At 36.9% G+C, this 22,059-nt stretch overlaps 1 protein-coding gene across 1 annotated transcript in view; it reads left to right on the top strand.

Moving 5' to 3' along the window:
* The window catches only part of BOLL (boule homolog, RNA binding protein), a gene marked incomplete at both ends in the record, with an annotated part of 76,955 nt that overhangs the window by 24,352 nt on the left and 30,544 nt on the right, over positions 1 to 22,059 (top strand). The window contains 4 exons of the mRNA XM_080933406.1: positions 4,508 to 4,579; positions 15,071 to 15,118; positions 16,148 to 16,276; positions 21,133 to 21,231. Of these exons, the coding sequence (XP_080789532.1) occupies positions 4,508 to 4,579; positions 15,071 to 15,118; positions 16,148 to 16,276; positions 21,133 to 21,231 (348 nt within the window). The remainder of the gene's footprint in view (positions 1 to 4,507; positions 4,580 to 15,070; positions 15,119 to 16,147; positions 16,277 to 21,132; positions 21,232 to 22,059) is intronic.

Here is a 22,059-nt window from a genome sequence, read left to right as displayed (position 1 = left end):
AAGTGTGTACCACTCTAGCAGACAGATCCAAGCTTGGTTTCCAGCATACCCATTTGACAGGTTCCAACCACCTACAAATTCCAGCTGCAGGGATCCAACACCACTGGCCTCCGCACCACACACCTGCCACTCACATGCACATCAGCAATAGGTACACAGAAACACAGAATTTAAAAGTAATAAAACAACCCTTTTTAAAAATCAGTTCTTTACAACTTTGTCAATGTTACCATGTAGTAGTCTTGTTTTCTATTCAGTTTATCTACTTACTGTTAAGACTGAACATGATTAACCTATTTTTTATTAAACACTTTCAGAATTTATTTTTACTATGTTTTGAAATTATAGTACAGTTACTTCATTTTCTCCTTTCCTTTCTTCCCTCCAAACTTTTATCATATACCTCTCCTTGCTTTCTTTCAAATTCATGGCCTCTTTTTCATTAATTATTGTGTGCATATATGTGTTCCTAAATACATAAATAAAATCAATGTGTATGATGTTACTTGTACGTATGTTTTCAAGGCTGACTAATTGGTATTAGGTAAGCAATTGGTGAGCTCTTTCCTGGGGAAGATTTATTTTTTTCCCCTCTCTCAGAATTCTTCAGGTGCCTATAGTTCTTTATGTAAAGTTCAGGCTTTACATTCTTGCTCCATTCATGTTAACATGTTTTTGGTATTATCCTTGTTCAAGTCTTGTTTAGGCAACCATGTTGGTGAGACTTCATGGGTACTTTGAAATTTTCAGGAGACATCGTATCACAGCAATCTTCCTACTTTTCAGGCTCTTAACAATCTTTCCACTCTATCCTCTACAATGATCCCTGAACCTTGGGTCCAGGAGTTGTCTTGTAAATATTATCAGTTGAGGCTGAGCTCCACAACTGAATTTTATTGGTTATGGTTTTCTGTAATGGTCTCTGGCAATTGTTTTTAAAAAGTGATTTTTTTGCTGAGGGGGTGAGAACTACAAATGACTATAAGAATTCAAAAAACTTAGAATTTAGCTAAATTAGAAAGTTATGCCTGCCAATACTACACCTTTAAGTTTATCATGCCACGCTGCCTATTGCCGTGGTTCAGAAGTGTCATGTTTTGGTAGGACTTGGTTGTTTCTTTCCATTGAAATCATGCATGGCAACTTCTGGTACCATGAAAGCTCATACTCCGTAAGGCTTTTAGGTCAGTTCTACCCTGGGGGCCTCTGGGCCCTATGTCTATAGTGTGTGGTATCTTCACAATAGGGACTTACCTCATACCTCTAGGGGACAATCAAGGGCATTATCAATAGCCTATGTTCTTAGAGTTTCTTGGGATAACTCAGAAGAGGGTTTTTCATGTCTGGTATTTGGGTTTCTGTTAGATGGCCTTTGGCTCTTGGAGGGAGCGTTATCAGCCTAAATGGGAATATATTCATGCACCTGCATCTGTGCATTTATGTGCTGATTTACAAGTGTTATAGATATTTTAGGTACTTACAGTATGATTTCTTAGAGCTTTTCAGACATACTTGTTATTTTACCCTTCTGTATTTTTCTCCCTTATCCTTCGAGTCCCCTCCCATATTTTACATTTTCCCTCAGATAACTTGTGCCTGCTATTCCCTGCTCTGTTGTTACCTCTCAGCTCCAGCAACTGTCACTTTTTACTTTGCTGGTTTCTGCAGTTACTCTGGGTTATATGCTCACACCTAAGATTTGAAGCCAGTCTCCTTAAAAAAAAAGGAGGATGTGCTGTTTGTTTTCCGGGGTCTGGCTGGATTATCTCTCTCAGTATAAGACCTTTATAGTTCCATTTATGTACCTGCAAAGTTTATGACATTAGTTTTCTTTGCAGCTAAGTAGTTATCTCATAGTACCACATTTCATTATCAATTTGTCTGTGGAATAGTTAGGTTACTTCCATTTCCTAGCTGTTAGCTTTTTTAGTTAATTTTTATTGGATATTCTCTGAATTTACATTTCAACTGTTATCTCCTTTCCCCCTCACTCCCATCTCCATCCCTCTCCACTTCCTTCCATGGAGGTGCTCCTCCCAACCACCCTTTCCACCTCAGCACCTTGGCATTCCCCTACTCTGGGAAAATGTGCCTTCAAACTTGTCTCCATATTTCCTCTTGTGAATATACTTGTTCCCCCCCTCTTAATAAGGACTGAAGTATCTGCACTTTGGTCTTCTGGTTTTCTGTTTTCTGTTTGGGTTACCTTACTCAGAATATTTTCTAGTTCCATCTATTTGCCTAAGAATTTCATGAAGTCATTGTTTTGAATAGATGATTAGTACTCCATTGTGTAATGTGCCACACTTTCTGTATCCGTTCCTCTGTTGAAGGACATCTGGGTTCTTTCCAGCCCCTGATTATTATAAATAAAGCTGCTATGAACATGGTGAAGCATGTGTCCTTGTTATAAGTTGGGGCATCTCTTAGGTATATGCCCAGGAGTGTTATAGCTGGGTCCTCAGGTAGTACTATGTCCAATTTTCTGAAGAACTGCCAGACTGATTTCCAAAGTGGTTGTACCAGCTTACAATTTCACAAACAGTGGAAGAATGTTGCTCTTTCTCCATATCCTCAGCAGCATCTGCTGTCACCTGAGTTTTTGATCTTAGCCATTCTAACTGGTGTGAGGTGGAATCCCAGAGTTGTTTTGGTTTGTATTTCCCTGATGACTAAGGATATTGAACATTTTGTTAGGTGCTTCTCAGCCATTCAATATTCCTCAGTTGAGAATTCTTTGTTTAGCTCTGTCCCCCATTTCTAATAGGATTATTTGATTCTCTGGAGTAGAAATACTTAAGTTCTTTGTATATATTGGATATTAGCCCTCTGTTGGATGTAGGATCAGCAAAGATCATTTCCGAATCCGTTGGTTGCCATTTTGTCCTATTGACAGTGTCCTTTGCCTTACAGAAGCTTTACAGTTTTATGAGGTCCCATTTGTCTGTTCTTCTGATGATAGAGTATAAGCCATTGGAGTTCTGTTCAGGAAATTGTCCCTAGTGCTTATGTGTTCCAGGCTCTTACCCCACTTTCTCTTCTATTAGTTTGAGTGTATCTGGTTTTATGTGGAGGTCCTTGATCACCTTGGATTTGAGTTATGTACAGGATGATGAAAATTGATTGATTTGCATTCTTCTACATGCTGACCACCAGTTGGACCAGCACCATTGTTGAAAATACTATCTTTTTATCCTTTGGATGGTTTTAACTCCTCTGCCAAAGATCAAGTGACCATGGGTGTATGGGTTCATTTCTGGGTCTTCTATCCTATTCCATTGATCTACCTACCTGTCTCTGTACCAATAGCATACAGTTTTTAATCTCTATGGCTTAATAATACAGCTTGAGGTCAGGGATGGTGATTTCCCCAGAAGTTCTTTTATTATTGAGAATAGTGTTTACTATCCTGGGTTTTTTGTTATTCCAAATGAATTTGCAAATCAATCTTTATAATTCTATGAAGAATTGAGTAGAAATTTTGATAGGGATTGCATTGAATCTGTAGATTGCTTTCAGCAAAATGCCATTTTTACTATATTAATCCCGCCAATCCATGAGCATGGGAGATCTTTTCATCTTCTGAGATCTTTGATTTCTTTTTTCGGAGATTTTCATCTGCAAATCGTGATATTTTGACTTCTTCCTTTCCAATTTGTATTCCTTTGACCTCCTTTTATTATCTAATTGCTCTGGCTAGAACTTTGAGTACTATATTGATTAGGTAGGGAGAGAGTGGGCATCCTTGCCTAATCCTTGATTTAGTGGGATTGCTTCAGGTTGCACACCGTTTAGTTTCATAGTAGGTACTGGTTTGCTGAGTATTGCTTTTACCATGTTTGGGTATGGGCCTTGAATTCCTGATCTTTCCAAGATGTTTAGCATGAAGGGTTTTGCTTCAATATTCATAAGGGAAATTGGTCTAAAGTTCCTTTTCTTTGTTGGGTCTTTGTGTCGTTTAGTTATAAGTGTAAATGTGGATTCATAGAATGAATTGGGTGATGTTCCTTCTATTTCTATTTTGTTGTGGACTAGTTTGAAGAATATTGGTATTAGGTCTTCTTTGAAGGTCTGATAGAATTCTGCACTAAAACCATCTGGTCCTAGGCTTTTTTTAGTTGGGAGACCTTTAATGACTGCTTTTTATTTCTTTAGAGGTTATGGGACTGCTTCTGCTTTCTACAGTAGAAATATGCCATGACACTTAATTCACGTGCCATTTTTATACGTTCTCATAGACTATATTTTCATACTCTTTGGAGATGATAAGTTTCAGACTAAAGAACCTTTGCTTGTGGTTGCTTTAATATTACTATGGAAATAAAGTGACATAGGAAAACTTGTGATTTTTAATAAGTAAATTAAAATAAAGTTGTTAGCAATACTAACAAGAGGAACAATATTTTAATCAGTAGCCAAAAGTCAACTGAGCTTAGGTGATAAGTCAAGATAATATTATTGTAATTTAGAGGGTATTTCCTAAAGTAAATTTTGGTTTTTTCCACAGTCACGTTCAATATCGAGTTCTCCTGTGATGGTGGCTCAGCCAGTTTATCAACAGCCTGCATATCACTACCAGGTAGGCATTGGCCGAGTTTTATTAGAACCTCTGGTCTGAGGAACCTAGGGAAATAGCTCAGTACTTTTACCACTCAAAGACCTAAGCATATGGTTATAACCTTGTAACCTGGAATTGCAGGGACAGAGACAGAGACAGGCAGATTCTTGAGCTCACTTGCTGGCCAGTCTGGCTATTAAAGACACTGCTTCACAAAGAGAGAAAGGTTCCTCAACTCATAGCCTCCACATATGTGCACACACTACACACACACACACACACACACACCTCTGTGCTGAGAAAGAGGCTGAAGAATAAAGTGAATGCTTAACATGTAGGAGGAACAAGGTTTGATCCCTGGTATAGTATTTTCAAAAGTCCAATATTTTTAAATCATTTTCAGGTATATTTTATTTTTCTTTTATATGCAAAAATTAATTTGGAAAGGATTGTTAAGTCTTGAAAGAGCATGAACTTTCTTTCTTTAAGCAAATGTAGTAAATTCCACTCTCATTTGTTTAAAATTTATTCTAAAACTTCTTCAATAGGCTGGGATGGCTAAGAAACATCAAAAGCTCATGTTGGTAGAACTAGGGAAGAAGTCTGTAGTAGGAATGTGTTGGAGTAAAGGTTCATGTTTCCTCAAAACAAATTGTTGACCTGACAGAAGAAATTCTTTCCAAAAAACTTGTGGGTGGCCAGTAAACATGATGTATGGTCAGAAGTTTGTAACAATATTGTCAAAGAATATGATAAAGTTCCATACCAGACAGCCACAATTTGAATCTGAAAAGCTCCAAAACAGTAATCTGCCTCTTCAATAAAGTCCAGGAACACAAAAGACCACACATGGTATGCAGTCACTGGTTAACAGAATCTAGCCCCAGAAAGCTCTGAATGCCCAAGAAACAATTCACAGACCTTATGAAGCTCAAAAAGAAGGAAGGTCAAACTGTGGATGCCTCAGTCTTTCTCAGAAGGGAGAACAAAACACTGACAGGAGGAAATACAGGGACAAGTAAAGGAGCAGGGATTGAAGAAAAGATCTTTCAGAGGCTGCCTCACCTGGAGATCCATCCCATATTCAGCCACCAAACCCAAGCACTATTGCTTGATGCCAAGAAGTGCTTACTGGCAGGAAGCAGATAGAGATGCCTCATCAGAGTCATACATAGTCAGCTCTGCCAGAGTCACACAAATACAGCTGAGCATATTTGCAGTTAACCATCAGACTAAACACAGGGACCCCAATGAAGGTGCTAAAGAAAGGACTGAAGGAGCTGACAGGGGTTGCAACCTCATGGGAAGAACAACATTATCAACCAACCAAACCCTCCAAAACTCCCATGAACTAAAACACCAACCATCGAGCACACATTTAGAGACCTGTGGCTTCAGTTGCATATGCAGCTGATGATACCAGTGTCTGGCATCAATGTAAAAATAAGCCTTTGGTCCAGGGAGGGCACATTTTCCATATGTAGGGGAATGCCAAGGCAGTGGGATGGAGAGGGTATTTAGGAGCAAGTGCACCTTCTTGAAGACAAGTGGGAGGGTGGGGGATTGGAGCAGGTGGGGAATAACGTTTCAAGTGTAAATATAGAGCATATCTCATTTTTTAAAAATGGGAAAAAAGGTCCAGGACCAAAGAAGTGAGAAAGAGTAAAGTTGGGTTCTGCTTGTGCCTACGTCTAGCTCCTTTATTAATCAATTGATATGGCTCACTTCACATATCATATGTAATTTTAGAAACTCTAATATAATTTAATTTTATACTTTGGTTCTGACTTTAACTTGAAACTAATTATAAAATTAAGGGTGAAGATTGATGGTTTTATCGGTTTTTGTTTTTCAAACCAGATATGTGGCTCAATTAGTAGGCGTATTGGATAAATGGTTGGGTACTGAGCCCCATTGATAGCACAAGTGGGGAAAACTTTACTTCAGTCCTGCCACAGACTGACTAATCAGACCTGAACATTCTAAGTTTCACAACTGATAGGATACAGGAAATTAAAACCTCTAGCAAATGATTTGACCACATATATACAAATCCCAATAAAGGCACTTAAGACATCCAAAAACAAAAACAAAAAAAACAAAAAAAATGGCAAAATGGCTTCTGCAAAACTTAAATATTTCATAGTAATGAACTCTTAATGATTGTCAAATGGATGGTGTCTTAATGAATTCAAAAGAAAGATGATAAGAATGATTAATGAGAGGCTGGAGAGATGTCTGAGTAGTTAGGAGCATCTGCTCTTACTGCAGAGAACCTGGGTTCAGTTCCTATCACCCACTTTGGGTAGTTTACCCCTGCCCATAACTCCAGTTCCAGAAAATTCAATGCCAACTTCTGGCCTCTACAAGATAGTAAACACATGTATATACAAGTAAACAGGCACATACACACACATACATTTTTAATGATCAATAAAATCAGAGACACAGCAAACACTGAATGAATCCAAAGATTACAAATTGCTGAATGAAATAAAGATACCAATGAAGACTTTAAAAGAAGAATTAGGGGCCAGGTGACCACCATCAAGACTCAGGACCCATCCTCAGAGTGCTGAGACCCCAAAATAGCCTTGCAAGCACTCTTACGCCAGAGTCCCTCAGGGAGCTAGCCACACACCCTACAGGCTGTCCCGGGAGGGATATCCTGGAGGTCCTGGAGGACAGATAACATGGTGCACTCTGGGATCAGGTCCTTTCTGGCCTAGGGAGAGGGTAGGGTGAACGCCATCAACACTCAGGACCTGCCTGCAGACAGCTGGACAAATAAGTCTTGCAAGCACTCTCCCACCTGAGCCAACAATCTGTTGCAGTAACTATTAAAAAATATGAAAATTGGTTTTTCTCTTTATTGGCCCTGAGGTCTCACTCCTCAGGCCCAACCCTGATACAGAGCCATGTGCACCTCCGTCGCTCAGCCTGAGCCACCCGGTCCAAACTCAACACAAACACAATTCTACAGCCCGATTGCTTTTCACTCAAGTTTATATATTCAACTCTTAATCCACAAACCCTCTACACAACAAGATTGCATCAAATAGACAAAGATACAAACTGCTCTTCTATATGAGATATTAGGCCTGTAAAATCCTTAATGTTCATAGCTTTATAACACCAATCAATCCCACCTGGGTCTAACTGTTCCTTGGGAATCTCCAAGTTGCCACAATTTCTACCCTCCGTCCTCTGACCTCTGAGACCTCTGCCTTCTCTCCACCTCCCTCGCCCTGCCCAGTCACTGGCTTTCCTTTATTTTACTAATTAAACCGGGAAGGTTCAGATGAGGTCACCTCTTGAGTATGTGACCGGGGTGCCCTTCTTCAGGAAGTGGAATTAACATTAAAATACAAACAGCTTCAGGACAATCTACACAGGAGAGACAGGCTCCAGTCAGAGACAACAAGATCACCTATAATCACAGATAACAAGATGGCAAGAGGAAAGCAAAAGAACCTAAGCAATGGAAACCAAGACAACCTGGCAACATCAGAACCCAGCTCTCCCACCACAGCAAGTAGTGGATTGCCAAACACACCAGAAAAACAAGACTTAGACTTGAAATCATACTTCATGATGATGATTGAGTTCTTCGAGAAGCATATGAAAAACTCCCTTAAACAATTACAGGAGAACCAGGAGAAATCACTCAAAGAACTACAGGAAAAACACAACCAAACAGGTGAAGGATTTAGAAACGGAAACAGAAACAATAAAGAAAACACAAAAAGAGACAGTCCTAGAGATAGAAAACCTAAAAAAGAAATCAGGAGTCATAGATACAAGCATCACCAACAGACTACAAGAGATGGCAGAGAGAATCTTGGGGGCAGAAGACAACATAGAAAACATGGACACAGCATTCAGAGAAATTGCAAAAGACAAAAAGCATCCAGGGATATCCAGGACACAATGAAAAGACCAAACCTAAGGATAATAGGTGTAGAAGAGGGTGAAGAGTCCCAACTAAAAGGCATAGTAACTATCTTCAACAAAATCATAGAAGAAAACCTCCCTGACCTTAAGAACAAGATGATCATGAAAATATAGAAAGCCTACGGAACTCCAAATAGATTGGACCAGGAAAGAAACTCCTCCTGACACATAATAGTCAAAACACTGAATATTCAAAACAAAGAAAGAATCCTAAAAGTTGTAAGGGAAAAACGACAAGTAACATATAAAGGCAGACCAATCAGAATTACACCGGTCTTCTCAACAGAGACTATGAAAGCTCAAAGATCCTGGACAGACGTCATACAGACCCTAAGAGAACACAAATGTGAGCCCAGGTTACTATATCTAGCAAAACTCTCAATCAGCATAGATGGAGAAACCAAGATATTCCAGGACAAAAGCAAATTTACACAGTATCTCTCCACAAATCCAGCCCTACAAAGGATGGTAGATGGAAAAATCCAATACAAGGAAGGGAACTACACCCAAGGAAAAGCAAATAAAATAATCACTCAAGGAAACCAAAAGAAGAAAAGCACACAAACGTAAGTCTACCTCTGACAACAAATATATGTTCATAAATCTAGCCCTACAAATGATAATAGATGGAAAACTCCAACACGAGGAGGGAAACTACACCCAAGGAAAAGCAAAAAAATAATCACACAAGGAAACCAAAAGAAGAAAGCACACAAACATAAGTTTAACTCTAACAACAAAAATAACAGGAAACAACAATCACTATTTCTTAATATCTGTTAACATCAATAGACTCAATTCCCCAATTAAAAGTCATAGACTATAAGACTGGATGCATAAAAACAAAGGCCAAAAAATGAAAGCCTCAGTCCTTCTAAGGAAAAAAATAAATGTATAGCACCCTCTCAGAGTGTGGTGCACCTGGACCTTAAATCATTAATAATCCAAGAGCTAAGAATATAGCCTTGTGGCAATATTTGGTATTCAAAGATCATTATGCTTAATCTATACTCACCAAGATAACTGTTTCCATGTTTCATTCTGTCCTGCATGTACTTTATGCTTATGGTAACTAGTGGGATTTTAATGCATGCTATCAAACCTCTAAAGGAATTAAGTACTAACAAAATTATATTCATATAGTGTTATGCCAAAATGCCTTTAAAAATCTGTATATGTATCCCTCTTTTTTTAAAAAATAAAGTTGTAAGAGAAAAAAAAAAAGACTGGACACATAAACAGGATCCAGCATTTTGCTACATACAAGAAACTCATCTCAGAAACAAAGACAGGCCCTACCTCGGAGTAAAAGGCTGGGAAAAAATCTCCCAAGCACATGATCCTAGGATACAAGCTGCAGTAGCTATTCTAATATCAAAAAAAATAGATTTTCAGCCAAAAGTTATCAAAAAAGATAAGAAAGGACATTTTATACTCATCACAGGAAAAATCTATCAAGACAAACTCTCAATCCTGAACATCTATGCTCCAAATACAAGAGCACCCACATTCGTAAAAGAAATCCTACTAAAGCTCAAAGCATATTTTGTGCCATACACAATAATAGTGGGAGACTTCAACACCCCATTCTCATCAGTGGACAGATCATGGAAGCAGGAATTGAACAGAGATACAGAGAAATTAGCAGAGATTATAAACCAATCGGGATTAACAAACATCTACAGAACATTTCATCCTAAAACAAAAGAATATACCTTCTTCTCAGCACCTCATAGTACCTTCTCCAAAACTGATCATATAGTTGCTCACAAAACAGGCCTCAACAGATATAAGAAGATTGAAATATTCCCATGCATCCTATCAGATCGCCATGGACTAAGGCTGGTATTTAATAACAACAAAGACAACAAAGTCAACACACACAGAAGCTGAACAATGATAGCATGGTCAAGGAAGAAATAAATTGAGAAATCAAGGATTTTTTAGAATTTAACGAAAATGACAGCACAACATACCCAAACCTACAAGATGCAATGAAAGCAGTACTGAGAGGAAAACTCATAGCTCTGAGTGCCTCCAAAAAGAAACTGGAGAGAGCATACACTAGCAGCTTGACAGCACAGCTGAAAGATCTAGCACAAAAAGAAGCAGATACACCCAAGAGGAGTATATTGGAGGAAATGAACTCAGAGCTGAAATCAACCAAGTAGAAACAAAAAGAACTATACGAAGAATCAACAAAAGCAGGAGCTGGTTCTTTGAGAAAATCAACAAGATTGAAAAACCCTTAGCCAGACTAACTAGAGGGCACAGAGAGAGTATCGAAAGTAACAAAATCAGAAATGAAAGGGGAGACATAACAACAGAAACTGAGGAAATTGAAGAAATCATCAAATCCTACTACAAAAGCCTATACTCAACAAAACTGGAATATCTGGAGGAAATGGAAAATTTTCTAGACAGATACCAAAGTTAAATCAGTATCAGATAAACCATCTAAACAGTCCCATAACACCTAAAGAGATAGAAGCAGTCATCAAAAGTCTCGAAAACAAAAAAAGCCCAGGACCAGATGGGTTCAGTGCAGAATTCTATTAGACTTTCATAGAAGACCTAATACCAGTACTCTCCAAACTCTTTCACAAAATAGAAACAGAAAGAACACTACCCAACTCCCTTGAAGCCACAATTACACACATACCTAAACCACAGAAAGACCCAACAAAGAAAGAGAACTTCAGAACAATTTAGCTCATGAACATTGTTGCAAAACCATTCAATAAAATTCTTGCAAACCAAATCCAAGAACACATCAAAACAATCATTCACCATGATCAAGTAGGCTTCACCCCAGGGATGCAGGGATGGTTCAATATATGGAAATCCATCAATGAAATTCACCATTTAAACAAACTCATGGACTAAAACACCAACCATTGTGTACACATTGAGAGACCTATTGATCCAAGTGCATATGTAGCTAAAAGATAGCAGTGTCTGGCATCAATGTGATAAGAGCCCTTTGGTCCAAGGAGGGCACGTTTTTCCAATGTAGGGGAATGCCAAGGCAGTAGGGTGGAGAGGGTGATTAGGAGCGAGTGCACCTTTGTGAAGACGGGGAGGGGCATGGGAGTGGGATGAGGAAAGGGAAAACATTTCAAATGTAAGTACAAAGAGTATCTTAAAAAAAAAAAAAAAGAACTATTCTTGAGTGAGAGACCTTGGAACACTTAGCCCAAATGGGATGTGTCCATCAAAAACCTCCCTTCAGTGTTTAGAGAACCCCTCTGAAGAGGAAGCAGAATGTGTAAGAACCAGAGGATATGGAGAACACCAAGAAAACAAGGCCCTCCAAATCAGCATAAGCAAAGCTCATATGAACTCACAGACACTGAAGCAGCATGAACAAGACCATGAGTCTATAACACATCCTCTGTGAATATATATGGCTTCCTGTTTAGTGTTTTGATGGGATTCCTGAATTTGTGACCAAGTAGCTCTCTCATTCTTCTGCCTTCTCTTGGGCTCTTTTTTTTTTTTTTTTTCTGTTACTTTGTCATGTCCAATGACAATTAAACTGTCACTTATACCTATTGGGAGAGGGGAAATCAGTTTTCTGCAATAGAATGACACTAGGTATATCAAATATTTATATCAGGCCTCATGTTCAGGAATAGTTGACCAACATTTCATGGACTCCACGGGTTTTTTGTTTGTTTTTGTGGGGGTTTTTTGTTTTGTTTTGTTTTGTGGTGGGGAGATGCTTTTATTTGGATACAGTTTGGTGACTTTATTTTGGGGTGTGGTTTTATTTTGCTTTCTCAATTGATGGGGGGTTGTTTCATTGTATTCTTTGTTTTTTTAGAAAACTAAAAAGTTGGGAGAATGGGGAGAGAGGGAAGATATGGAAGGACTTAGAATAGGAGAAGAATATGATTAAAATATATTTAAAATTTAAAACTATTTTAAGTGATAAAAATATATTTTTTAAAAATGATCTACTCTTAGTCTTATCACCAATTGCAGGGACTATGATAGTGCCTCTACAGCAAGAAGACATACCATCCGCCCCCCAGGTCGGACTTGCCCATGCAGATGCCCCACCCTCAGAGCAGTTGCATGTGTTACCCAATGCAATGACATGTAATTGCTTCTGTCCAATTCATCTTTATTTCTATCAAGTCCCTATTTAGGTACCAATCATATTGTGTGACTTTTCTTGTGAAGAAGTAGACAAACATCTGTTAACCCCAGGTCAGATGCTAAGGACAGACGAAAGAAACTGCTAAACCCAAGTCTGGCTTGGTGAGCCCATGAGTTTAACAGTTACTTAGACAAGCATGGGTGAAGGATTACTAGCAGGGGCATGGGTAACTCAAAGGCCACTGCATCACTAAGAAATTCATCCCAAGACAGATGATAATACACAAAAGCTTCATCACTACAGTTTCCCAAACAGCTTTCAGGCAACACTATCAGAAAGACTCCTCTTCTGCATCAATTTTTACTGTTTCTGAGATCTTTCAGAGGAGACCCTTGGATAATAACTTTCTAAGCTTCCTCTTTTAGTAAGTTGTGTGAGCTGCCTAGCCTTAGAAGTTTGGTTAGTGTCCTAAGTCTCATAGGTCTTCTTACTCCCTCTAGAAGGAACTATTTCAATTCAGTGGAAACAACTACATAATGATCATGAATCAGCAAAATTAATATTGTTAAAATAGCTATTGCCAAAAAAAGGATTTATAAACTCAGTATAAGTCTCATCAAATTTCCAGTGACATTCTTCACAAATCTAGGAAAGGAAGTCCTAGGACCCATATGGAAATATAAAATGGTCAAAACAATCCTGAATGAAAGGAGCAATGCAGGAGTCATCCAGTGCCTTACTTTATTTTATAAACCTGTATTAAAACGAATAATATGATTCTGTCAGAAAAACAACACAAAGACCAATGGGATAGCCTGTGGAGGTCTAGAAATAAGCCCAAGAAACTCTCACCTGCATTTTGACATTGGAAAAACAGAGTCTCTTTAACAAGTGGTGCAAAGGAAATTAGATGTCCACACAGAGAATGCTGAAGTGGATTAACTAAAATACGAATCAAGCAGGAGACTAATATTTAAGATATAAATGACAAAAAAAAGCAAACAGTCTAGTAAATATGATCAGTTGGAATAAACTGACTCTTTCCAGGGGAAAAAACACAAAGAGTCAATAAATGCATGAAACAGAAGGTTTAGACCTAGCCATCAGGAAAAAAACAAATCAAACTACAATAAGATTCGATTTCATCACAGTCAGAATGTCTACTATCAAGAAACAATAACAGTGCTGGAAACTGTAGAAGACAGGAACCCTTATTCGCTGCTGGTGAGGATGCATATTATTAGTAAAGCCACTATGGAAATTAGCATGGAACTTCTTCTAAAAATAAAACTGCCGTACACTTCAGCTATGCTACACCATTATGTGGAATCTGTCTAGAATCAAACATACATAAAGAAAATGTAGCATATATATATACACAATGGAGTTTTACTCCACCATAAAGAAGAATGAAATTATGTCATTTGCAGGAAACTGGATGGAACAGAAGATCATCATGTTAATGAAATAATCCAGACCCACAAAAGCAATAAAAGAAAAAGCATATCTCATATGCTTAAAAGAACTGTAGGACAAGGAAAAGGATGTGGTGATGACAATGATAAGTACTTTATATGCCTAGATGAAGTATCATAATGAAACACTTTGTACAAGGAAAGCACACTTTAAAATGCTGCAGGAGGGAAATTCCTATATCTTCATAGAATTACACCAGAAAGGACATTAAGTGCCATCTTGATCAAACAGGTAATTGTTGAAGTTAATGTTCAGTAGAAAAAAGTCTATGCTGTAGCTAGTCTATGATAAAACCAACTCCAGAGAATAATAACCTCCTTTTCTCAACCTGTATGCTCCTTCAAATGCAAAACTAATTCGATACATCTCAGTCCCATTCCATTGTGCATTACTTCCAATACCGCTTTATGATAAGCTAAAAAACAAAAAGGGATTCTGTATTGCTATATCCTCCAAAAATAAAAATTAAAAAGTAAGCTTTTATTCTTTTGTGGCCTGTAGTGTGGCTCTCAGGCTTGTAAAGTGTTTGCGAGGCCCTGTATTGAATCACCAGTATTGCACATAAAAAATTAGTTTTTATACATTCTTGATAAAATTTCCATTTCAAATATATGTTTTATAGATATTTTCTCGAATTTTGTAAGGTAAATTTCATTTCCTTGGTGGTATTCTTTATAGCTTTCAAGTTTTAAGGAGTTTTGATGAGGTGTTATTTTTCAACTTTTAGTATTTTTCCTTTGTTATGTGTATTGGTAAAGCATCACTTTTAAAGCATTGCCTAACTCAAAGCCACAAAGATTCCACCATCATATTCTAATTCTTTAAGAGTTGTACTACTTCAGTTTTTGTGTTTAGGGTTTCAATCTATTTTGAGTTGACTTTTGTGTGTGCCTTGAAAGTTCAACTTTATTATGTATGGAAACGTTCGTTTTAGCCTTGTTTGTAACTTACGTGAGTATTGGTTGTTTTCATTTTAGGCCCCAGCACAGTGTTTACCAGGGCAGTGGCAGTGGGGGGTTCCCCAGGTAAATATCCATCTCCAGTGTCTAATTTTAAATCTTTCTTTTCTCTGTACTAAAGTCATGGTAACTAGGTTTACAACATTCCTTCTTTATTTCTCATCTATGATTCCTTTAACTACTAGTTTTCATCTTCTCACTTGTAAATGGATGCAGTGATGTTATAACCTTCTAAGTTTTGTTTCATGATTTTTGGAAAGATATTTGTGGAAAACATTTTATAAAGGAGTGCTATATAAACATGAAAAACTGTTTTTCTTAGCTATTGGAAATGTTGGCATTTTTCTAGCTTCACATCAGGTTTTCTTAGCTTATCTTATGTTCCTAAATAAGAACCATTTAAGTATATGAAATGCTTGGATTTTAATATTAAATTATTTTATTTTATTATAATTTAATATTTTATAGTTATATGTTATATTTTACTATATAATGTTTTATTGTATATAATTTAATTTTATATAATTATAATAATTTATTAAAGTTAAATTGATTAAAATATTAACAACTATTTTAATATTTTGGAATTTGGAAATATTTGCATAGCTATTACTGGTTGAATACCCCTAATCTAATATCTAAAATACTATAAAATCTGAAATTACTGTTTTCCAAAATTTTCCTAAAAAGTACTATTCCACCAAAAAATATTTAGTGGCATTATCTTAAACCTATGTGAAGTCACAAAGTTGAAAATAGACACTTACCACCAATTTATATATGATAGAACTTATTAGTTCAATTTTTAATAGTGATATTAGTATACCTACAACTACTGTCTCTGTTTATGTATGAGGTTCTGAAGCAGTATAACCATTCACTACTTACCATTAATAATGTCTATAATAATAATTATATCCTTAATAATATTCATACAACTGAAATGTATGACAGTCAAATTTTCTAGTCTTTCTTTAAGACAATTCTATGATAGTCCTGAAAAATAATTTTTAAGAAATTATGCAGCAAATATTTTTCATTTTAGGGTAAGTCATTATGGCATATTTGAATAACAATGGTAATCTTGTGTTTTAGTCCCCTGCTTCTTCTGCTCCATTCCTATATCTGCAACCTTCTGAGGTTATTTATCAACCAGTAGAAATTGCACAAGATGGTGGCTGTGTTCCTCCTCCACTATCTCTGATGGAAGCTTCAGTTCCAGAGGTACATGTTCATCTTTCTCTTTGTTTTTCATTTGTTCAGTGTCAGTTTTCTTATCAGTCTGTACTGTTGCTAATAGTCCTATCAGTTAAAAGCATATAATCTTTAAACCAATGTAAAATTTAAAAATCTTCCTATAATAATATACATTGTTAACTATAAATTACAAATACTATCTTCAGTATCTTTAAGTTCTGTCCTCGGTTTTCATTAATAGTGTCATCCATGTGCAAGAACCGTGCAGATGACGGTATGTTGTAAATCAGCATCTCACTGAGTGCAATGTTTTGTTCTCTTTCTAGTACTAAAGCTTATAACATAACTTTTATCCTGAAACAGTAATTTCCACAGTTAGATCTTAGTGTTTTTACTCTTTGTACTTTTACTAGAGTTTCTCCATTCTTTGTCTCACCTTCCATTTACTTTTTGTGTTTCCTGTTTTCCAGATTTAGTGAAATGGAATTGAGTAGAAATTGTACTATAAATATTTATGAACTACATGATATTTTGTAATTGTATATATTCTAAGCTAATTACCACAGTCAATGTGATTCATCTCTTCATGGGGTTATTTATTTTTTTGTTTGTAGTGAAAAAAAAATAAAATTTCTCAGCAATTTTCAACTTTATAGTCCATTCTTAATTATCAACAGTCAGTGTTGATAAACAGTGACTCACCAGAAAACATCTACCCTATCTGTATCTATAACTCAACCGTTTGACCAGCATTTTCTCATCTTTCTCCCACCTGTGAAAACCATTTTATCTTAATCTCTACCTCTGTGAGTTTGATTTTTCACATCCCACATAGAAGCATTGTAAAGCATTTGTCTTTCTGTGCCTGGCATATTTCTTGGTATAATGTCCTCCAGGTTTATCTATGATCTCACAGCTGACAGAATTTCCTCCTTTTTAAGACTATATATTATTCTGTTATTAATACCCTACATTATCTTTACCCATTGATGAATACTAAAGTTGATTCTATATCATTGCTATTGTGTAAGAGAAGAATATAGGTTTTGGGTTTTTTTTTCTGGTACTGTAAAACAAATTCAGGCTTTGTATACTGTTGAGCAAGTATACAGTAAGCTACATTTCCCATTCCTTTGTTATTATAAATAATGCTTCAATATGCTTAAGAGTTCAGATAGATCTGTAACAATTTAGTTCATTTTCTTTTCGAGTGAATGTGTGTGGGGAGTACATATGTATTTATATGTGTGTCTGTATGTACATCTATAAACACGGATATGCTGCTAAAATATAATAGTATTTTTTAGAAACATTCACTTCATACTATCAAAGGTTCCCTTTTGTCCATATCCTTGCTGGTGATCATCTAAGTTCTGTCCCGTCTCTTCTTACTGTAGGTCATCCATATTGAGATGTAACAATCAGTACTTACTTCAACCTTTGCCCTGTTTCACTTCTGGCCGTGTTACTCAGCTAAAAGCCTACAGAAAAATATAGACATTTCTTCTGGAAATTCCTCTCCCTTATTGTTCAGCATTATAAAATTAGATCTTTATTTTTATTTTGGCCTGAACCTACAAGTTTTAAGAATCTTTAAGTACATCTTTTGATTGACATCTAGGGAAATCTTTATTCTTGGTGAGTAAAAGCCTCAGAATCCTTCTGTTTGTCCAAATTATACAGCATAGGTACACATTATAAATGGTTTGTGATTTGAAACCCATAGATATGTTCTAATTTAATTGATGATGAAATTTCAGAACATTGTCTTTTGATGTTTTCTTGCTTTCTGGTTTGTGTAGAGGTGGGTGTAAAGTAAAAAAAAAATTATTTTTAATCATTTTTTTACAGTCCAGACTTTATCCCCCCTCCAGGTCTACCCTCTGACTGTTCCATATCCCACACCTCCTACCCTACCACATCTCCAAGAGGATGTCCCCACCTGCCTTCCACTGCCCAGGGCACCAAGTCTCTAAAAGGTTAGGTGCATCTTCTCTGACTGAACCATGACCCGGCAGTCCTCTGCTCTACGTATGTTGGGGGCCTCTTATCAGCTGGTTTATGCTGCCTGGTTGGTGGCCCAGTGTCTGAGAGATCTCAGGGGTCCAGGTTAGTTGAGACTGGTGGTCCTCCTACAGGGTCACCCTCCTCCTCAGCTTCCTCCAGCTTTTCCCTAATTCAACCACAGGGGTCAGCAGCTTCTGTCCACTGGTTGGGTGTAAATATCTGCATCTGACTCTTCCAGCTGCTTGTTGGACCTTTCAGAGGGCAGCCATGATAGGCTCCTGTTTGTGAGCGCACCAGAGCATCAATAATGCTGTCAGGCCTTGGGGCCTGTCACTTAACCTCCTTTTCCTCAGGTTCTTCTCCATTTTTGTTCCTGCAGTTCTTTCAGACAGGAACAATTCTGGGTCAGAGTTTTTGAGTGTGGAATGGCAACCCGTCCCTCCACTTGATGCCCTGCCTTTCTATTGGAGGTGGACTCTGCAAGTTCCCTCTCCCCACAGTAGGGCATTTCATCTAAGGTCCCTCCCTCTGAGTCCTGAGTGTCTTTCACCTCCCAGGTCTCTGGTACATTCTAGAGGGCCCCCACTCCCACCTCCTACCTCCTGAGGTTGCCTATTACCATTCTTTCTGCTGGCCGTCAGGGCTTCAGTCCTGTTTTCCACCCCAAGTGCCTGTTTTTACATTAGATTTTTCACCAAAATCTACTTTGGGCTTTAATCCATATTCTTAAATCCTAGTATGAGTTACTCATCACCAGTATGTAGTCACTCCTTATTTAATCTAATGAGATTCTCTTCTATAAAGCATTGTGTGACTGTGTAGCTTATACTTAATGACATCTCCATTCTTTTATTTTGGTGCCGTTTCCAGCAGAATGTGTACTCTTACTATCAAAATTTAATAAATAGAATGGCTTAGTGGGTTTTCACACAATTAGATCTACAGGGTTTTTATTGTGACTGTTATATTCAAGTTTCCTAAAAAAGAGAACAAGTATGTAGACGCATTTAGTGATATCTCAATGACTATTTCAGGCTTCTGCCGTGCCTTTACTTCAGACTCCCCATTTCACTCTTAGAATATACCTTTGCTTTCCCTTTCATAAACATTGAAACTGCTTCACAGAAACCAACTTAGCCTCCAACCCAACCTAAACCTAAAGAGGTCCCAGTCCAGCCTTCCGTTTTTTATATTTCTCTGGCAGCTTGGTCTTGTCCAAGGTTGTTTCTGCCTATTGTTCTCTGGAAACCTGCACTCTTATTCATCTCGGGGATCTCAACGTATCCTATGGTTCATTTTTGCCTCTTGTATTTTAGTCAGTTTCTTTCCATTGGTTCAAGGCTTCCCCGGTTTACTGTGATTCTTAAGGGGATTATTTAACCTCCTCAAGTCTCGTTCTCATAGTGAGCTTACTTATGAAAGTGAAGGCATGGGGAACCATATTGCAGCATTCAAGGATTAGAACTGCTTGGTACACAGTCTTTAACTGTCTGTAGCACTTTGGAGGGGTAATTATGATCTTTTTACACATTCCTTCATGGAGCCCTTAATTCTCTTCTGTCTTTCAAAATGAAGACTCTTGAAAGCACAGGCTGTATTCAATGTTTGCGATGGTTTTCTTCCACCCCTGCTGAAGTCTGTTTCATTCTTTTTCTGCCTAAGCTACCTTTGAGAAGGAAGTTAATGACATCCTATCTTCTAAATACTTTCCTTGCTTACTTAATCCTTCAGGAACAGTGTACTTATTTCATGTCTGTTTAAGATCTGTTTGCACACACAATACTGCCCTCTTCTGGAATTCCTTAACTAGCTTTTCTTCTCCTTTGTAAGCTGACCTTTTGCACCCCATAATTTCATGTTTGGTTCTTCAATCTTTCATCCTACATATTCAGTCTGATGTTATCCTATTCATAATTCTAATACCAACATCATGCTTGATTTTTGTACTGCAGTATCCTAGATAATAGTCACTAGCTACATATAGCAATTGAGAATTTGAAATGGGAAAAGAACAAATTGAGATGTCCTGTAAGAGGGGGGAAAATATATATATATGTGTGTATATATATGTATATATAATCAGGTTTTGAAGACAGGATATTAAAATGTTTAAATTCAATAATTTAATAATATATTTTAGATATTTTAAATCTATTATTTTAAATATAAACTTGCTTCAATATCTACTGTGGATGATAACTAGGCTGATTAAATCCCCTTCCTGTTATGAATAGACCAACAATAAACATGGGTATACAAGTATTCCTCTGTAGGTTATAGAATCACTTAGATGCATGTTCAGAATCGATGTATGAGTCTTCTAGTAATTCTGTTTTAATTTTTTTGAGGAACCTTTATACTGATTTCCATGGTGACATTACCAGTTTATACTACCACAAACAGAATAATAAATGATTCCTTTTTCTCTATCCTTACCAGTGTTTATTATCATTTAAATATACTTTTAAATTATTTGCCCTCTGCTGATTGCTAAATTTCCCCTTTAGCATATAATGTTTCTTCCAGCTTACCAAATAGCTTATGTAGGTCTTCCAAAAGAAGTGTCATCTTACTCACCTCCAATTTAATCACAATGTCCCTCACTGTGTTCCCTGTTCTTTTAACTCAATCATCAGTGCCTCTAGGAAGTTTTTGATTACCATCACCAACTTTCTTAAGTACAATTGAGTCTTTCCCCATGCATCATACACATGACTCACAGGACAGGTGACGATTTATTAGAGTAATTCTGTTTCTTGATCAGACTATAACTTCATTAAACATAGTGAATGAGGTTTTATATGTGGTAGAAAATAAAAATATATTTTAATAAATGAAAGTAACACTTCTTTTTTTCTCTGCCTTCTTTGTAACAGCCTTATTCTGACCACGGAGTCCAAGCAGCATATCACCAGGTTTATGCCTCAAGTGCCATTGCTATGACTGCACCTATGATGCAGCCTGAGCCGATTAAAGTAAGGAGCTCATTTTGAGTTTTTTCTGTTTTTCTTCCATTATGCTCTGGACTCTTCTTATCCCATCTATGATCAAAAGTTAAAAAAAATAGTGGATAATTTTATATGGAAGAAATAAATTCTAAATTAATAATTTCTATTAACTAATTTTGAAATATTATAAACCCCTAATGGTTAAATGTTTTATTGTGATATAGAGATACATAAACTTTAGTTTACCATTTTAACTATTTTGTGTCTTCAATTATATTCACAACACTGTAAAAATTATTACTAGCATTCCCAACCTTTTCCATCACCTCAAATACAAACTCTGTTCTCATGACACAATGAATCCTTCTTCCCTTTGATCTCTTTCTTCAGTCCCTGGTAATCCTTAATCTACTTTTTATGTCTGATTTTTCTGTTCTAGGTATAGCAAATAGGATTGTCTGTGTCAATAATACAGTATTTGCAAGGAGATGAGACAGTTAATCATCTCCAATTTCCACTTATGGTTCTTAAGAATATATTTGTATTGGTTAAATCAGATTCTGGTCAAAGAATATTATATCACCCAAGTAAATCTAATCTAATTAGATCCATGTGTATATTTCCTGTATTTTGGTCATCTGCTGTGAAACAGGACATTCTCTCCCTTTATTCTGAGTTTCTTAGCCTCAGGATCAGCATGCTAGAAAAATGGACTTCATCATAGTAAAGAAATGCAAACTGATTAACTGTTTTGCTGGTGATGTGAATTTTTCATCCATTTTAACTTAGTGGAATAAAGAAGTACACTGTGGTAAAACGAAGGAAATGGCTATTTTACACTCCTGTTATGACTCT

The sequence above is a fragment of the Micromys minutus genome (genome assembly GCF_963924665.1).
Source record: "Micromys minutus genome assembly, chromosome: 19".
Taxonomy (NCBI): Eukaryota; Metazoa; Chordata; class Mammalia; order Rodentia; family Muridae; genus Micromys; species Micromys minutus.
The sequence above is the reverse complement of the archived record's forward strand: the minus strand, read 5'-3'. Positions and strand labels throughout refer to the sequence as shown.